The sequence below is a fragment of the Strongylocentrotus purpuratus genome, unplaced genomic scaffold, assembly GCF_000002235.5.
Source record: "Strongylocentrotus purpuratus isolate Spur 01 unplaced genomic scaffold, Spur_5.0 spur5_scaffold_17, whole genome shotgun sequence".
Classification (NCBI taxonomy): Eukaryota; Metazoa; Echinodermata; class Echinoidea; order Camarodonta; family Strongylocentrotidae; genus Strongylocentrotus; species Strongylocentrotus purpuratus.
This window is the reverse complement of record NW_022145602.1, coordinates 25,763,561-25,784,842: the sequence shown is the minus strand read 5'-3', so window position 1 is coordinate 25,784,842 and position 21,282 is coordinate 25,763,561. Positions and strand designations below refer to the sequence as shown.

General features: G+C 35.9%; 2 protein-coding genes across 2 annotated transcripts in view; one reads left to right on the top strand and one right to left on the bottom strand.

Moving 5' to 3' along the window:
• Positions 1-3,345: 3,345 nt before the first annotated feature.
• On the bottom strand, positions 3,346-12,724 carry LOC752659. The gene is made up of 8 exons (XM_030987972.1): positions 12,620-12,724; positions 11,061-11,203; positions 10,151-10,316; positions 9,359-9,579; positions 8,728-8,838; positions 7,914-8,040; positions 6,920-7,028; positions 3,346-4,642 (listed from the first exon to the last, which is right to left on the bottom strand). The coding sequence occupies exons 2-8, from the start codon at positions 11,180-11,182 to the stop codon at positions 4,503-4,505; spliced, it is 996 nt and encodes a 331-aa protein (XP_030843832.1). The 5' UTR covers positions 11,183-11,203; positions 12,620-12,724; the 3' UTR covers positions 3,346-4,502.
• Positions 12,725-12,808: 84 nt separating this feature from the next.
• LOC115924960 (glutamine-dependent NAD(+) synthetase-like) overlaps positions 12,809-21,282 on the top strand; it is a 44,248-nt gene continuing 35,774 nt past the window's right edge. Inside the window, exons 1-4 of the mRNA XM_030987971.1 lie at positions 12,809-12,961; positions 17,406-17,466; positions 18,385-18,501; positions 19,123-19,176. Coding sequence (XP_030843831.1) covers positions 12,877-12,961; positions 17,406-17,466; positions 18,385-18,501; positions 19,123-19,176 — 317 coding nt within the window. The 5' untranslated portion in view covers positions 12,809-12,876. The remainder of the gene's footprint in view (positions 12,962-17,405; positions 17,467-18,384; positions 18,502-19,122; positions 19,177-21,282) is intronic.

Below are 21,282 nucleotides of genomic sequence, written 5' to 3'. Positions count from 1 at the left end.
TGTAATCAATGTACAGTACACAATGTAAATGAGCTGGTACTATGTAAAATATTGTGATTCCCTTATATATCGTCGCTGTTTTCATGAAGTGACGGTAGTGAAAAAAAATTGCATTCACTTTGCGTTACGATTTTCCTCACTACCGTCACTTCGTGAAAACAAGGACGATATTTACTCTGGAGAGAAATCCATCTACATATACTTTAAGATTTCAAATAACCAATTTCTAAAGATGACAATTTCACTTTCTGACATGTGGACAAAATTACTCAAACAATCATGTGATATTCCATTTCAATTTAACATATCAATACATTAGTGTACACGTGTCAGCTGTGTCAGGTTAAGTTCAACACACACTATATGATCCTTCTGCAATTCATAATTAAATCAATCGCAGTAGAATTGGATTTGGAAAGTTAAACATAAAATATCTTCCTGATTGGAGTTCCGATATGATAACCAACAATCAATGTTTTAGTTGCCGTAAAAATGCCAGATCGGCTTAAAACGTAGACACTCAAACGACTGAAATAATGTCCCTGCAATTCTGAGCCGACATGAATTTTACTTACCTCAAGGAAGCTTGTAGTCCCCTGCAATAATTATTTCATTATTCCTTTAAGAATTTTGAACCTCAATTATTAAATATGTCATGTTTGAATGTTCATGTCAAAAACTATTGCAAATTTGTACCAAGATTATCTTATTTTAATGTGATGGCAAAGGGATGAAAATGTAAAAGGACAGAAAAAATGGATGAAATGTGTCTTCTTTTGTCTTCATATCTTGTAAAAGAAAGCTCAGTACTCTGATGAACATATGAACAGGGAATATTATCATATATGCACTCGTTTTCACTTCCGGTACAGGAACATTCAATAAAAAAGTACTCTTTCAAGCAAAATTGACATTGGTCTACAAAATGCCTAATTTGTATAGGAGTGAATTACTGGTAGACTGAACGTGAGATGGAGAGAGAGAGAGAGAGACAGGGAGAGAGATAAGAGAGAGAGAGAGAGAGAGAGAGAGAGAGAAGGAAATAGAGAGAGGAGGGAGAGAGAGAGAGAAAAGAAGGAAAAAGAAGAAAATAGAGAGGGAGAGAGAGAGAGAGAGAAGAGAAGAGAGTGTGAGAGAAGAGAGTGAGAGAGAGAGAGAGATAGAAGGAAATAGAGAGAGAAGGAAGAACGAGAAGAGAGAGAGAGAGAAATAGAGAGAGAAAAGAAGGAAAAAGAAGAAAATAGAGAGAGAGAGAGAGAGAGAGAAGAGAAGAGAGTGTGAGAGAGAGTGAGAGAAGAGAAGAGAGTGAAAGAGAGAGAGAGAGAGAGAGAAGAGAGAGAGAAGAGAGAGAGATAGAAGGAAATAGAGAGAAATAGAGAAAGAGAGAGGAAGAGAGAGAGAGAGGAAGAGAGAGAGATGTAGAGATTGTATTCATATTGAAAACCCATTTTATAAATTGAATAATTTATGATTTGAAGCTTTTGCATTATAGTGACATGCATTGCACTCGGTTAACTCAAAAGCCGGATAATGAACTCCACAAGACTTCATTTTCTGATTGTGATTTAACCTGTGTGAAATGCACATTCACTTATGCACTTGATCGCGAACATGAATTATTTTTATAGTAAATAGTTAATACTTTCCCTATGAAATGTGAAAGAATACAGTACACTTGATAAAATGTCCTCTTTATACATACAGTATTTATTTTATTTCCTTTTGAAACGAACGAATATGCACTTAAAACTGTACATGTAATTGCATATTATAAGTATATACAATTCATTATTCATAAAATATTTTTACTTTACATTTTCCCTTTTCTTACAATGCATTTTAATCTATGTCAATTACGACTATAAATAGTTATAATATATTTGTTGAGATAATTATGATTCACATGACAAAATAATTGCTTAAAACGGACTAAAATACGCAAATAAAATAATCATTTTTTCTTGAATATATCCTAATTGGGCTATGTTGAAGTATATGGCAGTGGCCATGAATGTGATTCTGCGGACAGCACTCAATATTTTAACTATGTTCTTGAGTTCTGATATTGACCAGTGTTTATTATGAAGTAAAAATCATTAATAGAACCCAAAATAACTTTCCCATAATATTTCATGCCAAATAATTATATAATATTGACTGGCCTTGAGGGGTATATCAGAAATATTGACCAAGCTCAGATCTTAGCGCGGTCAATATTTCTGATATCCCCCGAAAGTAAAGCCACTCAATATTTTTATTGTTATCCAAATCAGACATCTAGAGCAAATACAGACATCCACCATGACAATCTCAAGAACTGAACAAACTTTGTCAAACCAACACTGTGCATCAAGTGCTTGACAAAATTTTCGATACACTACAAACAGTGTGTATTTGGTGTGATTATTACGTCACAATAGAGTGCGCGCAAAGTGCGCAGGTTCTCGTACGCATAATATTAATAGATGCGCAATGAAAATGCGAGACCGTGGAAAATACCAAGGTATATTTTCACTCGTCTCTACACGCAAAGTCAATACGCGCAGGGAGACCAAGGAAAATACAAAGAATATACCCCTCCGTTCCCACTGCCAGTGAAAACTAGGGCAATACGGTTTTGTAAATGACAAGCTCAGATGTCTGATACGGGTAATAATGACAAATAGTGACTGCTGAGCATTATTAAACACTTTGCTTGCTTTCTGCGTCTCTCTACACGGTTTCTCGTTCGCCACATCTGCAGTTTCGCACAAACATGTGCAACAACTGACAGAACTGACAGTTAAATCATCTTGAAGCCAATAGTGTATCTATCTCTTGATAAATACAATGTGGTAATACAAAGTGGTACAGGGAGATTACTCATGGTGCATAAAAGAGTTAAAAACATTTCCATGTAATCACGACACTGGGAAACATCCAACATTGGGAGAAGAAAATATTTGGTATTAATATTTAAAAACATGTGCATTCTGACTCACAAAAATACAGTGAAACCTGTCTATAAGGCATTAAAAAAAAGGTGTTGTATTGCCCTTTGTGACCAGCCCCAAAATTCTTGAATTCTACAGTCAGATTAAAAAAAAGATTTCTTTTTTAAAACAGTTTTTTTTCTAGAAAAAAAAGTTGAATTAATAACAAAATATGTATTAAAGCATTTAAAACTGAGAAATATCAGCCCAAAGAGGGAGGGGAAAAAAAAGAGAGTAAAAAAAATAGAAGAAAAGATTTCTGACCGACCGACTGACCCATGTTTTGGCACCTAAAGGTCAATACAACATTTTTTTTAAAGGCCTAAAGACCACCCAAGGGATACAAGAAAAGTGGTCTTCATGGGTACAGGTGCCTATAGTACATGTACAGTACAAGAAAAAAAAAAGTTGAATTAATAACAAAACATGTATTAAAGCATTCAAAACTGAGAAATATCAGCCCAAAGAAGGAGGGGATGACATCATTAACTTGCTAGTACAGCCTTTGCATTAAATAAAAATGTCCTGTTACTCACTGGAAGATGTTGCAATAATGCTCTCATTTTGACATTGTTCTGAACAATATGAAACATGCACTACTTTTCTATGCAGAATCCCACTAAAGACATCATAAGGATTACACACTTGTAACATTATCACGTACGATAGACCCCATGGGATGAAAATGGACAGGTGGTTTTGGGCCGTTTAGTTGCTAAGGGGTTAAACTGATGTGAAGCTATCACTATTGCATAAATGTCAATCATGAGTTGCTGTATCAAACTGCTCTATTTCACAAGCACCAAATGAAAACATACCGGTACACACTGTTGGTGGTGGTGAGTTTTCATGAAACGTATTAAGCATACATGTAGTTTTTAATACCAAATTATACTTAAATGTTAACAAATTCATCATGTGTCAATTCAGATATCTGCTTTATAGACAGTGTCCTTTTGCTATCCTAATAATATGCACAGGGTCATATGAAATAAAAAAACAACAACAACAAATTATTTAAAAAATCTTACTATAAAGACCTATTTTGGGACTATATTTCAATTGTGACACCTAAACCCAGGTATTGGAACAATAATATATTAAACATCTTTAGTATTCAAACACATAAGATATATTACAACCCCTTCCAGCCAGTTAATATCTGTTATATTGGATAACCTTCATTACTCTTTGTTAAACAAAATATTTGTTAACTGCGATCTTATGCCTTGTTTTTTGCTTGAGCCGTCCAGCCTTCCACGTCAAATGCCCATTGCTAAGACAATGCAAACAACGTGCGCGTGGTACTATGGACACAGTTGTGTGGATACCGTGTGATGCAAAAATAAACTCTTTTGACAAGTAGTGAAAACACAGCCTTGGAAAAAATGACCGGGAGTGAAATATGTCAATTCTGATCCTCGCCATCTCTATCACGTGACAAGCTATGGACCAATCATATCTGTGTACCTTTTCTAAATATTGCATGACAAGTACAGGCCTAGATATTAAATACAAATTGAGATGGTGTCATTGAAGAAAGTCCACCACCTCATCCAGCTCTCTCCTCCTTGCCTCCTGGTGTGCCCATCTATCCTCAGCGACCTTTGGGGTGATGTTCCATTTGTCATGATAGATCCTCTTCTGGCACGATGGACACTTCTTGCCTCCTGTTTAATACGGACAAAAAGAGGGGAAAACATGATACAGTCAAACCTGTTTTAACAACCACCTGTCTACAAAGACTACCTGTCTACAAAGACCACCTGTCTACAAAGACCACCTGTCTACAAAGACCACCTGTCTACGAAGACCACCTGTCTTCAAAGACCACCTGTCTTCAAAGACCACCTGTCTTCAAAGACCACCTGTCTACAAAGACCACCTGTCTACAAAGACCACCTGTCTTCAAAGACCACCTGTCTATGAAGACCACTTTTTTTTGTTTCCCTTGTTGAAAGACGTACTAAAGGAACCTGTCTGCAAAGACAACTTTTCTTGTCTCCCTTGGGTGGTCTTTATAGACAGGTTTAACTGTAATAATAATAATAATAATTAAACGTTTTGTGCATAGCGCATAACACATACCGTAATAAATTGCCCTGGTGTATGAACCACACCCTCCTTTTACGCCGGGGGAAAAAAACAAAAACAAACTCTGTTAGAATCGTTGGCGTTCCAGGTTTTTATGACAAAAAGTATTAAAGCAAACGGAAAGAAAGAAATGAATGAAGAAAAAGAATGCCGAAATCACCGGCATTTGAGGAAAAAAAAAGAAAAGTGAAATTCTAAATTAGTTCTTTCAAATGTTGTTCAAACTAAACCTTTTCATTTTTTGGGCCTGCAAATGGGACATAGTACCTAGGACAAGTCCACTTGGAAAATTACTTACTTTCAATAAAAGCAGAAAAATCAGACAAACCAATCAAAAAAAGTTTAAGCAAAATCAGATAACTAATAAGAAAGTTATGAATTTTTGGAAAAGTATGTAAAACTATGGAACAATGAGAATCACAACACACATTGCCAAGATGGTTATCAGTTTGTGACGTCATGTCCTCACTATTTATCAATTGCTCTACCGGTATTTGGTTTAATCCCATTAATTCCCCTTTTTACTCCCCAAAACTTGAATTCCCCATGCCTTTGACAGGTTATATGATTTGTATCATATTGCGTGCATGACATTTCACAAAATCTTTTATGAACTTTGAAGAATTTATACTATTTTCTGAATATTGTATATTCATAATTATATACCTCACTTAAGTAATCCAGCAATCTGATTGGTCGAAATTGCATTCATAAACTTTAACTGTTCCCGAAAATTCCCGGTAACCATGGTTAAAAAACAGTTCAAAATCCCAATAACCATGGTTATTGGGAAAATAGGTCAGTCTCCATGGTTACCCCATAGGTTTACATGTTAAAAAATGGTCTGAGCGATCGAGGATACCGTACGTGTGCGAAGAATTGGTCGGTAATTTCAATACAATTGATCTTACCGACAATTTTATCTTGCATTGTTGACATGAAGACGAAAATAAACTTCCAAAAGCAAAAAAACAACATCTGCTGATAGATCTTGATCTAAGCCCGTTTAATGGAGCAGCGGCGAAGCATCGACCACGCGAAGCCGTTTTCAATTCATTTTAATGTATATATTAAAGAAAACTACTGTACATTGTGACATAGCACGCTGGCCGAGCGGTTTGAGGCGCTGACTAAAGAAACATCACCTTTGGTACGCAAGAGTTCGAATCCCATCTTCGACAAAAGTTTTTTTTTTTTTTTTGGCATATAAAAGTATTAATGACTGCTTTAATATTCGAGAAATAGTTGTTTTTATACGCTCTCGGGAAGGTTACAATTGGGCTATTCCCCTCGGCACGCCTCGGGTGATAGCACAATTCTAACCTTCCCTTGAGCGTATAAAAACAACTATTTCTCTCAAAGCAGTCATTAATACTATATTATTGACTTTTATATTAAATAGTTTATCAAAATTCACATTTTTCATGATTTAACTGGAAAAAATTACTCTATATTAGTGCATCCACACAAAAACATATTACTTTTAATCTAACTTGGATGCTGGTGTGAAGAAATAAGATTCCTAAGGAGAAAATGGGAAAATTATATCATCAATTTAAAGAAAATAATTAGTGGATAGTGAGGACATGACGTCACAGACTCATGAGTGAGATGCCAATTTGTCTAGTGATTTTCAAAGTTTTTAATGTCACTAAAAATTCATAACTTTCTTATCAGTTGTCCGATTTTGCTCAGACTTGTTTTGATTGGTTAGTCTGATTTTTCTGCTTCTATTGAAAGTAAGTTATTTTTGGAGTGGACTTGGGCTTTAACGTCTAAATAGATAAATTTTAATCTGGGAGGGTGATCACCACAGAATACGTTGGCACATCTTCTTTTATTTTAAAACTTACCTGTAAAGGGCGGTGTTTTGAAGAATTCATCTAGACAACCTTTATGGAATAAATGTCCACAGTAGACCCACACTACGTATCGACCATGTGTATCATCTTTGACAGTGTGCTGTGAAAAGAAGAAGAAAAAGCATATGAAAAAAAGTAAAAAAATAAAGAAAAAAAGAAGAAAAACAAAGAAAAAAACATAGAAAGAAATAAGGAAAGAAAAGAAAAGGAAAAAAAAAAATCAAAAGAAAAAAAGACAAAAAAAAAAAAGACAAAAAAATAAAAAGGAAAAAGAAAGAAAAAAAAAAAAAAAGAAAAGAAAAGAAAAGGAAAGAAAAGAAGAAGATGAAGAAAAGAAAAGAAAAGAAAAGAAAAGAAAAGAAAAGAAAAGAAAAGAAAAGAAAAAAAAAATCAAATTTAAGCTTCATTTCCAAGATGAAAGAGTAAACCACCTTGTTTTGTGCTGCACAAAGATTCAATCAGTCCAATTTTGGCCATTTCAAGTAATGGGTTATTGATGTAGACATTTACTCATGTACCTTTTACAGTGCATTTTATATATGTCATTACCAAAGATAAAAAAGATGTCAGTCAGTCTCTCAATAGTGTCTGACAGTGAAGTCTAGAAGGTAAATAGGTTTCCTTGCATAATTTGAAAACTAGGACACTGCTTATATTTAAATTCCACAGGTAGGACATACATGTACAGTACATGACATATTCATAATTCCTGCAAAGTTCTACAGAATATGATGTTGGCTGCAAAAGGGACATAGTACCTTTTATAAGAAATGGTTATTATTATTAAGTAGTAGTATTGTTTCTATTATTCTTATTATTCTATTCTTGTTCTTCTTCTTCTTTTTATCATTATAATCACTATCATCATTATTATTATTGTTATTACTATTATTATCATTTAGTAGTAGTAGTAGTAGTAGTAGTAGTAGTAGTAGTAGTAGTAGTAGTAGTATTAGTGTTTGTAAAGAGGTATAAATCAACTAACTTCCGGATTAGGTGTGAAAGCTCTCTCTCTACAGACTGGACAGATTGATCCTGGGTAGTTGCGTAAACAATCAATCAGATAACTTGCTACTTTCTTCAGGGATGGAGCAGGCTCAAACGGAGGATCTCTGCAACGACAAAAATATAACACACATTATGAATCTTAGTGTCTTCAGGTTTCATATGAAAAACAATAATGATAACTATATCAGGTATTACATTTTCACATATTCCACAATTACACAAATGTTTTTGGCCAGCCACACAGAATTGATGAGGAAATCCTGAACTACCATATCAGGGGATGTTTCACAAAGACTAAGATCCATTTTAAGTTGGATTGATGTATGGCAGGCTGGTTGTTTACTATTTAAATCGGGTAAGTATCAGGCCTGATTCATGCCTGAGTGAATCTATAAATCATACTGGTTGGCATCTCTGCTCTATTGTTCATTATCTTCAACAATGATTATCTCATATGCAAAGTCAAATTTTCACGAAAACTTGACACTACCACTGGCCCCACCTGTAAAATGTTTTACTGGTAAAATGTTTGTTCTTTCATTAAAATTTAATGAGAAAATTGTAAAGCAAAGTTTTTTTGGGGGTTGTGTGGGGTTACTTGTATATTTTTCTATGTTTATATGGGTAAAAAAAAAAAAAAAAAAAAAAAAAAAAAAGTGTGTTTTTGTTTTTGTTGTTGTATTTTAAAAAGTTGTATTTTAAAAGGTGATATCGTATTATCGTATTTCACTTTTATTATCGTACTAAATATGATTTAATCATACTGGTTGGCATCTCTGAATATGTCTTACTTTGGTTTCTTTCTGAGTGGTGGTTGAACACATCGTCTGGCCATCTCTTCCGTCTGAGCCAAGAACATCTTGTGAAATAAATCAGGAAAGTTGTTTTCTACATTCTCTATCCTAGAAATCAAAATTATAATAAAGATTTACGGAAATAAGAAACCAATTACAAAGAAAAGAGAAAAAGGGGGCGAGCTGGGGGAAGATGATGGGGAGAAGAGAGAGGAAGAGGAAGGTTTAGTTGAGAAAAGGAACAAATACAAGAGTTTCATTCAATGTGCACATTTAACCCTTTGCTTACGGGAACCTGGTGGTCCCTGTGTTAAGCCTATGGGAGTTAGATAATTCAGTAGTCAACGGATTATGTTGTCCAACAACAGCATAATTTATGTTAACAAGAGAGGAGGGATGCCATCAAGCATTGTGCCAAGTTTCTGAGAATTGTTTGAGAATTGAGTCAACTTGCTTTTAAACCGTCCATACTGTTGTAAAATGTTTTGGTTATTCTTTGTGTTTTAAGTGTTGCACGTGGCACTATTATTGACTACTTGTATATGACTGAAAGGGGAATCAAAGTTGTATGATAAGAAAAGAGAAATATTTATTAATGTGAACAAAATAAAAAAATATATAAACTCACACTATTTGTTGCTCTGGATAGAGATCGGGGACCTTTAATCTGAATTTCATGAAGTATTCTGTTTCCCGTATCGTGATCACGATGACTCCTGACTTCTGCTTCATCTTAATCTCATCTTTCTCCGTGATCAGTTCACGTTTAATGAAAGACACCTCTTCACTGCATACACTGAATGGGTTGTCTGCCAAGAACTGCTGAACAAACTTTGCAATGTGAAGGATCTGTTTTTTTTTTAATAGTGCAGAAAGAAAAAAAACACATTATAAGTAGTGTAAGAGTTAAAATTAGACTCATTTCATACTTGTATTTTGCGCCATGATGACACTCCCTCCCTCCTCTCAGAAAATCCTTAATCGTGCACTTGCTTTTATAAACTCAATTTCAGGAGATAGCGTGTTTGGATTTCTAGTTAAGGAAATTATTCACCCTCTTCCTATCAAACACAAATACAGGGTGTCCAAGGAAAGCTCAATTTCACTCATTTGGGCAGAAATCCAGCATATTTTTAATTTTTACTTGTTATCCGGCATAAGAGTATCAATTGAAAGAGAAATCATGAATTTTCATGTTTTCTTTTTTTAAAGCAATTATGTTTACTTTTGTAATTACCCTAAAAACTCATTGCTTGAATATAGTCATGCATGAATTATGAATAATACTTGGGCATCAAATGAAAGAAGAGAAGCAGGAAATCCTCAAGGAAATTATTCGTTATGATAGAAAATTTCTGCCATGATTTTGTTTCAGAATCTGATGCAATGTTACCGAGTCACTTTAAAACGTCCTGTTTACCTGTGGTTTTCCCAGTAGAGTCTTGGCTTGTTCATCACAGATCTTGGTCAAGCCTTCCTTCAGTTTGTCTGGGACAGTCTTACTCTTTATCTCAATGATAATCGGTTCATCAGGGTACTTGTTTTGAAACTGCATGCAAACTTCCAACCTCTTGTATTTAGTTCTCCTAAACCACAGTAAAAAGCAAACATACAGTTAAAAAATATATTATTCATACCAATACAACCATACCAAGTTTTGTTTATAAGTAGGTGAAAAATTGATTTGTCTCTATTTATGTTTCTTGAGAATGTGACATATAAAAAGCTGACATCGAAAAGTATTCAAAAGTAGCCCTCATTCTTGAGTTGCGAAAAACACAAAAAAACGTAACGTTTCCAAGGAGTGTGAATAATTAAGTTATCAACTGTACAATTTAGTGTACATGTAAATATTAAAAAGAAATGCTACTTCCTATAATGATAATTAATGTAGAGGACAAGGAAAATCAGCTCTAAAACTTCATGGATTTCCTGGTTGCCATATCAGAACAACCATCGTCCTGGAAAACTACCCCCCAATTACAACCATCCCCCCTGCGGACAATTTCCCACACCCCTGAAAATTACCCCCCCCCCCCTCTAAACCTGTACTGGCCAACATGTACATGAATATACATGTAGCTAGCAGATCATTCAAGTTCTAACATATATTGTAGATGCTGAGAGAACAATGAGGCCATTTGGGTGTCAAACAGACCCATCGCAAACAACAACAAAAATTAAAATGACAACAACGACAATGAAAACAACAATGAAAACAACAACAACAATGAATGACAACAACAGTGATAATCTCAACAGCAAAGTTACAATGAATGACATCAATGAGATTGGCAACAACGGAAACAACAACATCATCATCAACTTACACAATCCTTATCCTAACAGCGGCAGGATGACAAGCCACAATCTCAGACCCAGGAATGTCATCAATGCATCGTTTTCTAACATCCTCCAATTCCTTGTTTATGAAATCCATATTTGACAGCATAGTCACTGTGAGTGAAAGAAACTGAAAAGAAAAAAAAAAAAAAAAAAAAAAAACCTCGGTTTTGTTATCCATATTTGAAGTAAGATTACTGAAAGATAAAGAAAAGAAAGAACAGAAAGAAAAGAAAAAACCAACCTTGTTTACCCCAGGCCCAGAGACTAAAGTTTCTTTGGAATTAGTTTAGAAATTATGAAAATAGTGACAATTAAAAGATCAGCAAATTTTGCTGTCTTTACCCGTCCGTTTAGAATATTTTAATCTTACCGATAAGGTTTTAGGAATTTTTATATCGAGAGAAGATGTCATCAAAATTCTGAATAAAAAGTGATTGGGTGTTTTTTTGCCTTGCAAATTATGCAATTATCTTTTATTTCATGGATATCGCTATATTTGATAAATCAGTCGTACACTTCAGTAGTACCGGCCTTGGTTATTTCATCAGTTGCAGCGCATGCCGATCCGACATCAAATCTTCAGATCGCAATCTCTGGAATTCTTTGAAGTTTGAGTTGACTTTGACCCCGTCGATTCGATTTTTATGCTAGATCTAGGGGATCTAGGGTCTATATTATATATAAATTATTAAGTCTATATACATTTTCTAGTTGCACCCAATTTGTTCGTAGTAAAAAACTTTGCCATCCATTTGTTTATAACTGAACTAACAAAATTTGTGTAGAGTAAGGGATATCTCTATCTCTCTGTTGTTGTCCCTCTGCTTTTCGGAGATCAGCGAGTTCATCGCGTTCAAAGTAGTAGGCTGCTGTAAATATGCTATATAATCCTTAGTTGAAGGGAATGGAGTGCAGGTGATGGGCATGAATTTTGTAAAGATAGTGAAGTGTCATAAGTCATAGTGTTTAAAATAAAATCATTGACAGTGTAGGGAAGGGATGGATCATATGGCAAGAGAATAGAGCAAGTCAGATGTAACTCCAGGAAGCTCCAACACCGGCGCCGGTTAGTTACTTAGAGTTAGTCAGATGGGCAGGGTCCTGGCTGTTGAGCAGTGGTGTAGTTGGTTCAGAGTCGAGGACATGCTGGAGTCTGCTAACTCTGTCGATAAGGTCTTCCAATAGGTTAACAGTAGCAATACGACATTTCCTAATATTTTCAAAAATCTCTGTGAACTTTGGTCACCCCATCATGATCATACCTCTTCTCTACGGCTACGCGTATGTTATAAAATAATGCACAGATTACACCAACATTTTACAAACACAAATCGAAACAAATGGGACTGATGCAAGCTATAAAAAAAAAAAAGTAACGTAATCATTTAATACTGATTTTCTGCTCTCACAACGATTACTAGTAAACATTTTTATCTTATACTGTGAGAATGATCATTATAACATTTATTGCGGCAAAATAATAATGCAGATTTCACAAGAATCCTCAGAAAATGTGATTAATTGTCCGAAAATAGAAACATACCTCTTTTTATGCACAAACAGACTGGACTACTTTCTGTAGCAAGAACATATCCAGCATACCGCGCGCTAGCTCATATCGCAATCGTGAATCACCTGAAGTAAACTTTACAAAGAAAGGGCAACAATCTTTTACATCATTATTTAATTTGGTTCTTCCTATGCTTCGCATGCATGCAGCGCAGGTTGTCACATCACAGCTCAGCTCTTTGCTCAGTCGTGTGATTTCGTCTCCGTGAAGTAGGAACAAATATTTTTAAAATGGGAAGAAAAGTTGTTTTAGCGACCTGTACCCTGAACCAGTGGGCAATGGACTTCGAAGGAAACTACGAAAGAATCCTGAAAAGTAAGTGTTTCTATTCATGGATCATTTTCATTTTTATTTCAACTTGTTCAAGCTGCCTAGCCCCCGGGCCGCCTAGCCTCAGCTCAGCTCAGCCTAAGCCTCGGGCTATCATCATGATCATCAATGAGCAAGCCGCCCGGCGTGTCGGCCTAGCACTTTTGTTATTAATTGACCGGTCGGTAAAATTCCCACGATCCCTTGAACTCGCTTGGAGCTCGATCAGGACAGACAGGGCAGTTCATGACAAATGAATGGAGATTGTGAGGATGATGACGATGACCATGAGGATGACGATGACGACGATGATGATGATGTATGATGATTGGTGATGATGATGATGAGGATGATGATGATGATGATGATGATGAACAGATGTGTGAATGTGATGTCGATGACGATGGCAATGATGATGATGATGATGATGATGATGATGTTGATGTTGATGATTGGTGATGATGATGTGTGATGATGATGTAGACGATGACAATGACGATGATGATGATGCCTTGATGGTGATGATGATGACGATGATGGTGATGATGATGATGATGTGTGAAGATGATTGATGGTGATATGTCGATCACAAGGTTCCGTTCTTCGAATCCCGCCGCGGAACTAATGTCCTTTGGCAAGAATTGATTATTTGCTACACTCAACCCAGGTGATGTCTGACAGACATGAGCGATATACAAGAACCCACTATTATTATTATTATTATTGATGATGATGATGCTTATGATAAGTTTTGTGATATTTGCTTCTTGCATGTTGTTTGTCATCAAAGGTAGGGAGGGAGGGAGGGAGGGGGAGGGAGGGAGGGAGGGAGGGAGGGAGGGAGGGAGGGAGGGAGGGAGGGAGGGAGGGAGGGAGGGAGGGAGGGGGGAGGGAGGGAGGGAGGGAGGGAGGGAGGGAGGGAGGGGGGGGGGGGGGGGAGGGAGAGAGGGAGGGAGGGAGGAAGGAGAGAGAGGGAGACAGAGGAAGAGACTGAGACCGAGAGAAGGGAGGAAGAGAGAGCTGAAGGAGGGGGGGGGGGACTGAATTTAAATTAACATTGTAGATTCCTACCAATAGTACTAGTAGTGGAAGGAGAGAAAAATCTAAAGGGGAATTTAAACCTCATCGATAAATAAAAGATAAAAGAGAGATCAGCATTTTTTTAAAGGCACTACATTTTTTTGTTTGGTTCTTCAAACAAAATCATATGTGTATGGGTAGGAGATAATTGTCTCTGTCACGGGAGGAAAGGACGATGATTATGTAATGGGCCACTTCCTAGCTGTATGACTCATGTACACCTGTACCTTTTGTTCATCAGGTCTGATAGTTTTTGAACTATTTTCTTTCTCTCCACATGTTTTTTGGCTTGCAAGAACATTAAAGATTCATTGGATGGCTGTGTTTTGCACCGTTTTTGTAATTAAATTAGAAGAGGATGTAAGCAGAGCTTGCAGGTGATGGATAAACGCTTTCGATGAAGCAGAGTACAAACTGTACATGTACACAACTAGAAATTAGAACTTCCAGGCGTGTACTATGCGAGAGTTTCCCTGGAATTTGCGTGCCTTGGCTTGAAAACAAGATCTGTGCTTGCTATGCTTGGTCATGTTAAAGGAAATGATGTCATTTTCGCACAGTGCGGTGTGCATGATCCGCCTACATACATGTACATGTACTGTTTGTGTGTGTGTGCAGCACATGTACAAAATACAAGATTTCAATACTGGTACGCTCAAGATGATGTCATCTCCTTTCAACTCCTCCAAAATATAAGCAGCACCACTACATAATTGTAAACTAAAATTTGTCCTCCTTATATACATGTAGCTCTCATCTTCACCAGCTTTGTGTTCATAATCGTATATTACACAAATCTTAAACCTCATTAAAAAAGTCACAATATTCAAACCCTAGCATATCTAGGTGATCTATTACTAGAACTAGTAAACAAATAGTTTATAGGCTTTTTTAGTTATCGCCCCTAAAACCTGGAACTCCATACCCGAAATTGCCATACTATGGCAGCTGTCAAGAACTGTCTCAAAAACAAATATTAACTATTCAAAAAAGAATATTTCTCATGGGCAATTACTCAATAACATGTGTTGTCAATCATCAAGATTACTGGATCACGGAAAGAAGGAATGCTCAGTCGAGTTTGTCCTGTTGAATCGGATAGTCCTCGATAAATCGAGTGTTTATTCAATCTGTATGAAAAATAAAAGATGAAGAAATCCTTAGCATCATTGCCTTGCGATTGCTAATCACCAATACATCGTTCTGTTAAACCATTAAATATTGACTTTGTGAAACAGGTATATCCTTAGTTTACCACTTGGCATCAAAATCCTCTTTTTGTATTTACCAATTGTAAACATACCTAGCCCTCATGTAAATGTACTTCTTATAATTCACTTTAAATGTTAAATGAATATTTGCAATAAAGATTGAATATCCATTCTAATCTCAACTTGAGTAATGCCTGTTTATTAATTTGTTCCAAAAAACCTGTCCTTATATATTTCGACTACAATCAAAGAAATACAATCATGACCTCTTCAGTCCAAATATTCTCACACTGTAACATCTATCAATGTAAAATTGATACAAAACCAACATCTGTTTCATTTACCCACTTTCTAAATTGAAGTGTTTCTTACAACAAAAACCAGAATAAAAACTTCTCAAATGTTACTGTTAATGCCACCAAATAACTCTATTATTTGATGCATTATTTATACAAGCACATCAACACACATATTTAGACAAATATGGTATTAACCTAACTGACCGAAAATACTCTCGCCAAACCTGGCCATACAAGTTGCGTACATTCCACGCTCGTTAGTTACATTTCATTTAACTCTACATGTCTACATTATATATTTGCTTAATTGCCTCTAAACCAATTGATAATTAATACGTACATCTTTGGCAGGATCTACTCGAAACCGTGGAACACAAATTACCCCTCGCGGAGACATTTGTGACAAAACTGTTACATCAAAAATGGTGGACAAACACGTCCGTTCTCTGACTTGATGATGTGGCTCTGAACTTAGCCGTGACTTACTTTTGCCACGTACCGGTCCCAGATATTCTAAGGTGTCCTTAAAGAAACACATGTGATCTTCTCAAAGGAAAATAAGAAAACTTCTTAATACATGAAAAATCGTCTAAATTCTTACTAGACAAATCACAAATGAAAAAATGACATTTTCACTGAAACAATTACCCTTCAGTTGCTTATGTTTACATTCATTCCCCCATATGGTAAATTAATTATCTTACTTCTTCCTCACCTGAAGACTCTATCAGCATGTCCACACACAAAACAATTTATCCCGAAACTCTATAATGAAACGTTGTATAAAGAGTCATTGTATAAATTCCAGGGTGTCCACACACAAGAAAGTAATCCCGAAACTCTACAACGAAAGTCGTATATGTGCGGTCATGAAATAGAAGCGGAAATGAGAGGTCAGGTCTCCTTTCGCGCGAAGTCACGTTAAGCCCCGCCCAGTTATACCATTCTAGTTCGACTAGTTATGTACGTCCACACACAACACATTCCGTGATTAGGCATGATTCTTTATTGAGTTCTAGTTCGAAACGATGCCCAAACCTGTGTTTCGTTATACGATGTATCGTTAGTAAGCGTCCACACACACAATTTCATCGTATAACTATCCCGAAACTGTATAACTAATCACGCCTAATCACAGAAAATGTTGTGTGTGGACACAGGATTGAGTGATAGGACTATGGGTTAATTGCTGTGTGCTTCACCCATTGATGGTATTTCCACCAAGTCTGGTATTAGCGAATTATGGCCTTTTGCACATGGAAATTGACGACCCTCTCACTTTAAAGATAAACTTGAGTACTGGTAATGCGATTGCATTGTGAAAGAAAAGGTGTGGAATGGATCAGAAAAGTTGATCATAGCATGTAAGTAATGGTGTGTAATGCAAGGTTCTAGAGTCATCAAAATCATCATAAATTTGGCAGAGTCTTGGTAAAGTAACAATCACTTACACAGATAGATGTATATGGGACAACACACATGGTGTCGGGGCTAGTACTACCCTGATTTCCTTATCTTTCTATGCTCATTACTCAGCCAGTAAACATTTTATTCCAAAATTGTTTGGCACATGACATTTATTTGTAATCTTGAACATTCAGTGTAAGTTTTGTTAGATTCTGTCAGAATTCATTTTCTTTTTTTACCAGAACTCAAGTTTATCTTTAACATTCTGTACCTTTTTTCTGAAAAGATTGAATAATCTATTGAATGGCTAGAGTGATACCTACATGTTTGTGCATACTTTCTTTACTGCATGATTGTAAACTTCTATACTGTTTTAAAATAGTGATTTTAAGGTTGATATTTAAAAAAATGAAGGTTCTGAACTTGTGATGTTTATTTCTTGTCTTCCTTCAGGTATGGCTATTGCCAAGGAAAAGGGAGCCAGATACAGATTAGGTCCTGAGCTAGAAATCACGTAAGTAGAATATTAAAAAACAAAACAAAACACTGAACAGAAATGTGTTACAGTTGCAGCACAATCATCACATAAAACAGATTAGAAGACTTTGATGTATAATTTTTTTGACATTATTAAGATGAATTTGGATTATTATTTTATGACAATATCTTCCTTTTTTTAATGCATTTCCCTCTTCTCTTTATTCTTACATAATAATGATATTAACTTGGGTTCTTGTATGATGCTTTAGATGTCAGTACAGTACGTAAATGCTGATTTTAAAAAATGATGATGATGAATATATGGTGTGTATTCCTCTGCCCACAGTACATTATTATTTAGTGAATTTGTTTTGATTCAGAATGGTAGGAATCCCATAGTATACATGAGCAGAAAATGTTTGAATATGAGTGGTTTAATATATGTAACTCACTAATTTCATGTACAAATTGGCAATTTTTCTTTCACATTGGTTTATTTCATTATTCAAAGTTTGAAAATGCAAATATTTTGTTTTCTCTATACTATGAAGGAGCGGAAAATAAGATGAATACTTGCCATTTTCAGGTCTGATAAAAACCCGATTTAAATCGGTTTCCTGATTTTTTATTTTTTTTACCTGATTTTTTTTAATTTTTCCTTTTTTACCTGATTTTTATTTTTGTTTCTTCTTCCTGATTTTATCCCAATTTTCCAGATTTTTCCTTATTTCTCTATTCTTCCCTATTTTCCCCTATTATTTCCCAATTTGTCTTACTCAAAAGGGGGGGGGGGAATGTTGTAAGTTGCCATTCCCCCCCCCCCCCCCCCGAATCCTCTTCTTTTTTTTTTTACTTAAGGGGGGCATGGTTGAGGGAAAAAAAAATTTAATTTAGAAAATACAAAAACTCAGAACTGCTATTTTAAATCAGACTGTTTGCTTGTGTTTTACAGAGGTTATGGATGTAATGATCATTTCTATGAATCAGACACAAACCTACATTCATGGCAGGTCTTGGCTAAGCTACTGGAAGCACCAGAGACTCAGGATATGATCTGCGATGTAGGAATGTAAGTACTGTACACTATGAGGCCTACAAAAAAAGAAAGATGTTGTATTGCCCTTTAGGTGCCAAAACATGGGTCGGTTGGTCAGATATCTTTTCTTTTTTTTTTACTTTAAAAATAAACAACTCCCTCTTTGGGCTGATATTTCTCAGTTTTGAATACTTTAATACAATTGTTTTTCTGAAAAACGGTAAAAAAAAAAAAAAAAAAAAAAAAAAAATCCGGCCGTAGATTTCAAGATTTTAGGGTCGGTCGCAAAGGGCAATAGGAAATCTTTTTTTTAGGCCTGATGGGGTGACCAAAGTTTGCGCAGAGTTGAAAAAAGGAATTAGGAATGTGATATTCGATCCACGATTTCTCATATTCTACACAAATTTCTTCAGTTCAATTACTACCAAATAGACAGCAAAGTTTTAGACTGAAAATGATCCAACTAAAAATTTATCATGTAAAATAGAACAACGACTGGCTAAAGGTAAAGGTAGGTTAAAAAATATACACAAATAACTTGTTTTCATCATTATTTCATAAGATGTGGTGTTCCACAAGGATCAGTATTAGGGCCAATTCTGTTTTTAAGATATAAGTACGCAATGTTTTATGACATGTTTCTGTCTATTACAGGCCGGTGATGCACAAGAATGTCCGCTATAATTGCAGAGTCATCTTCCTCAACAGGTAAGATCTCATTACTTATGTCTTCATCAGCTCGAGATTGCCAACTAGCCCGCTATTCCTGATTTCGGAAATAAGCCCAAAGTTAAAAGTCGCTTCTTGATCAGCTCGAAACTCGAGCTCGAGAAATTAGTTCGAGATATTTTGCTCAGCCTACGCGCATAGTGCAAGTCTTTGGGCTGGTGAAGACGCACCAGACAAATAGCTGGATATTTTGCAAACTAGCCCAAGATATCTTGGGATGATTATCTCGACCAAATATCTCGCTAATTGCAACTGCGATCTGATGAACATACAAATTAGCTTGATAATTTGCGATCGGGATGGTTAAAATAGTGGGTTATTTGGCAATCTTGAGCTGATGAAGACGGGCTTATTGCAATTTATAGATCTATCAATTTATCTTCTCCCAGCTTGGTGGTTGATTACAACAATTTTCCCACAAATCTCTCTGTTTCCTGCCACCCTAGCACACTATTGCAGTATCATATTCCACTCCATGTTTCAATATTCCTCTCCCAGTTAGTTCTTGGTTTGCTTCTTGGTCTACTTTTCCTTCCAATAAACCTTCAAGAGACTCTGATATCTTTTAATCATGTGGTCCATGTTTTTTGCCATTCTTTTGTTAAAGCTCAACTGCACTAGTTTGACAGAGATGCCAACCCTCCCGATTTCATCGGGAGGCTCCCAAAAATTCACCCCAACTCCCGACCTTACGATCGCCATCCTTATCCTCCCGATTTAATTTTTTTAATTTTTTTTTTTTTTAAAAATTATGATTTTTTTTTTTGGCGCTTATCGGTATTAGTACATAGGCCAAGAGCATTAGGTCAAAATAGGCCTCAACCTGGACATTTTCCATAACAAGCTGATTTTTTCAGGATAGCTCCGGGAATATGTCTAGAATAACATACTAAAAGTCCTCATGAATCCTCCTTGAGCGTTTTCCGCAATCCAAGATGGCGTCCAAAATGGCCGCCATTTCCTAAATTTCTTATAGCTTTGCAACTAGATAACCCAAATACAAAATGTAAATGTCTAAATATATATTTTCTAGCATAAGGAACTCATTAAAATACATGTTGATAAATTTTGAAACACACAAGTAGCTTTAAACCACTTTAGCCCATCCCGAAATCCAAAATGGCGCCCAAAATTGCCGCCATTTCCTGTATTTCTACTGTGCAACTAGATAACCCAAATACCAAATTTAATTGTCTAAATATATGTTTTTCAGCATAAGGAACTCAACCAAATACTTATTAACACAATTTAAAACACACAAGTAGCAGTAAAACCACTTGAGCCCTTCCCGAAATCTAAATTGGCACCCCAAATGGCCACCATTTCCAATTTTATCTCATTGTATTAAAGTAGATAAGTTATGAATGCAATCAAATGTCTATACTAGAAAAGCACCATTGAAATACATATCAGTACAAATAAACCTTTCAATAAATAACTAAATACTTCTTATACATAAAGTATACACACACCCACCCACATACACACACACACACATGCACACATATGGCTGCTTCCACCATCCTCAACAACATCAGACTGACAGTGTGCAACCGTGAAGAGTACTCAACGTCAGATGCCCGGGTTAGATGGAACTGAAAATGGAGACACATTCGCAAAGGCAAAAGTCACACTGTTTCAAACAGGAAATGCACCTCAATAGCACATGCCGTATCATCACTGCTAGTAGACCAGGTCATTTCTGTCGCCAATATTGTTGGAATAGCTGTGTATAAACACCGGAAGTGTGGCTCACGTGAAAAGATAGAAATCTTGAGCAACATGTCCTTCATGGAGTGGTTTCATGAAAGTGGCCATGCAGAGTGACTAGTACGAGAATTGAAACTCTGCCCTTCATAAATTTAGACCCCTTTTATCCGAGTACCATCTACACGGCACTATACTTTGCACATTCACAATGTGAAAAACATAACTTAAGAATATGTGCAGTAACATTTAACCAGCCCTCGTACATCACGGCAGCAGAGATTGTAGCTTCTTCTCAAGACCTAGGAAAAGTAATTGTCCGTCTTGGTGGATTTCACCTCCTCATGTCATATCTTGGCAGCATATAGGCCACGTCAT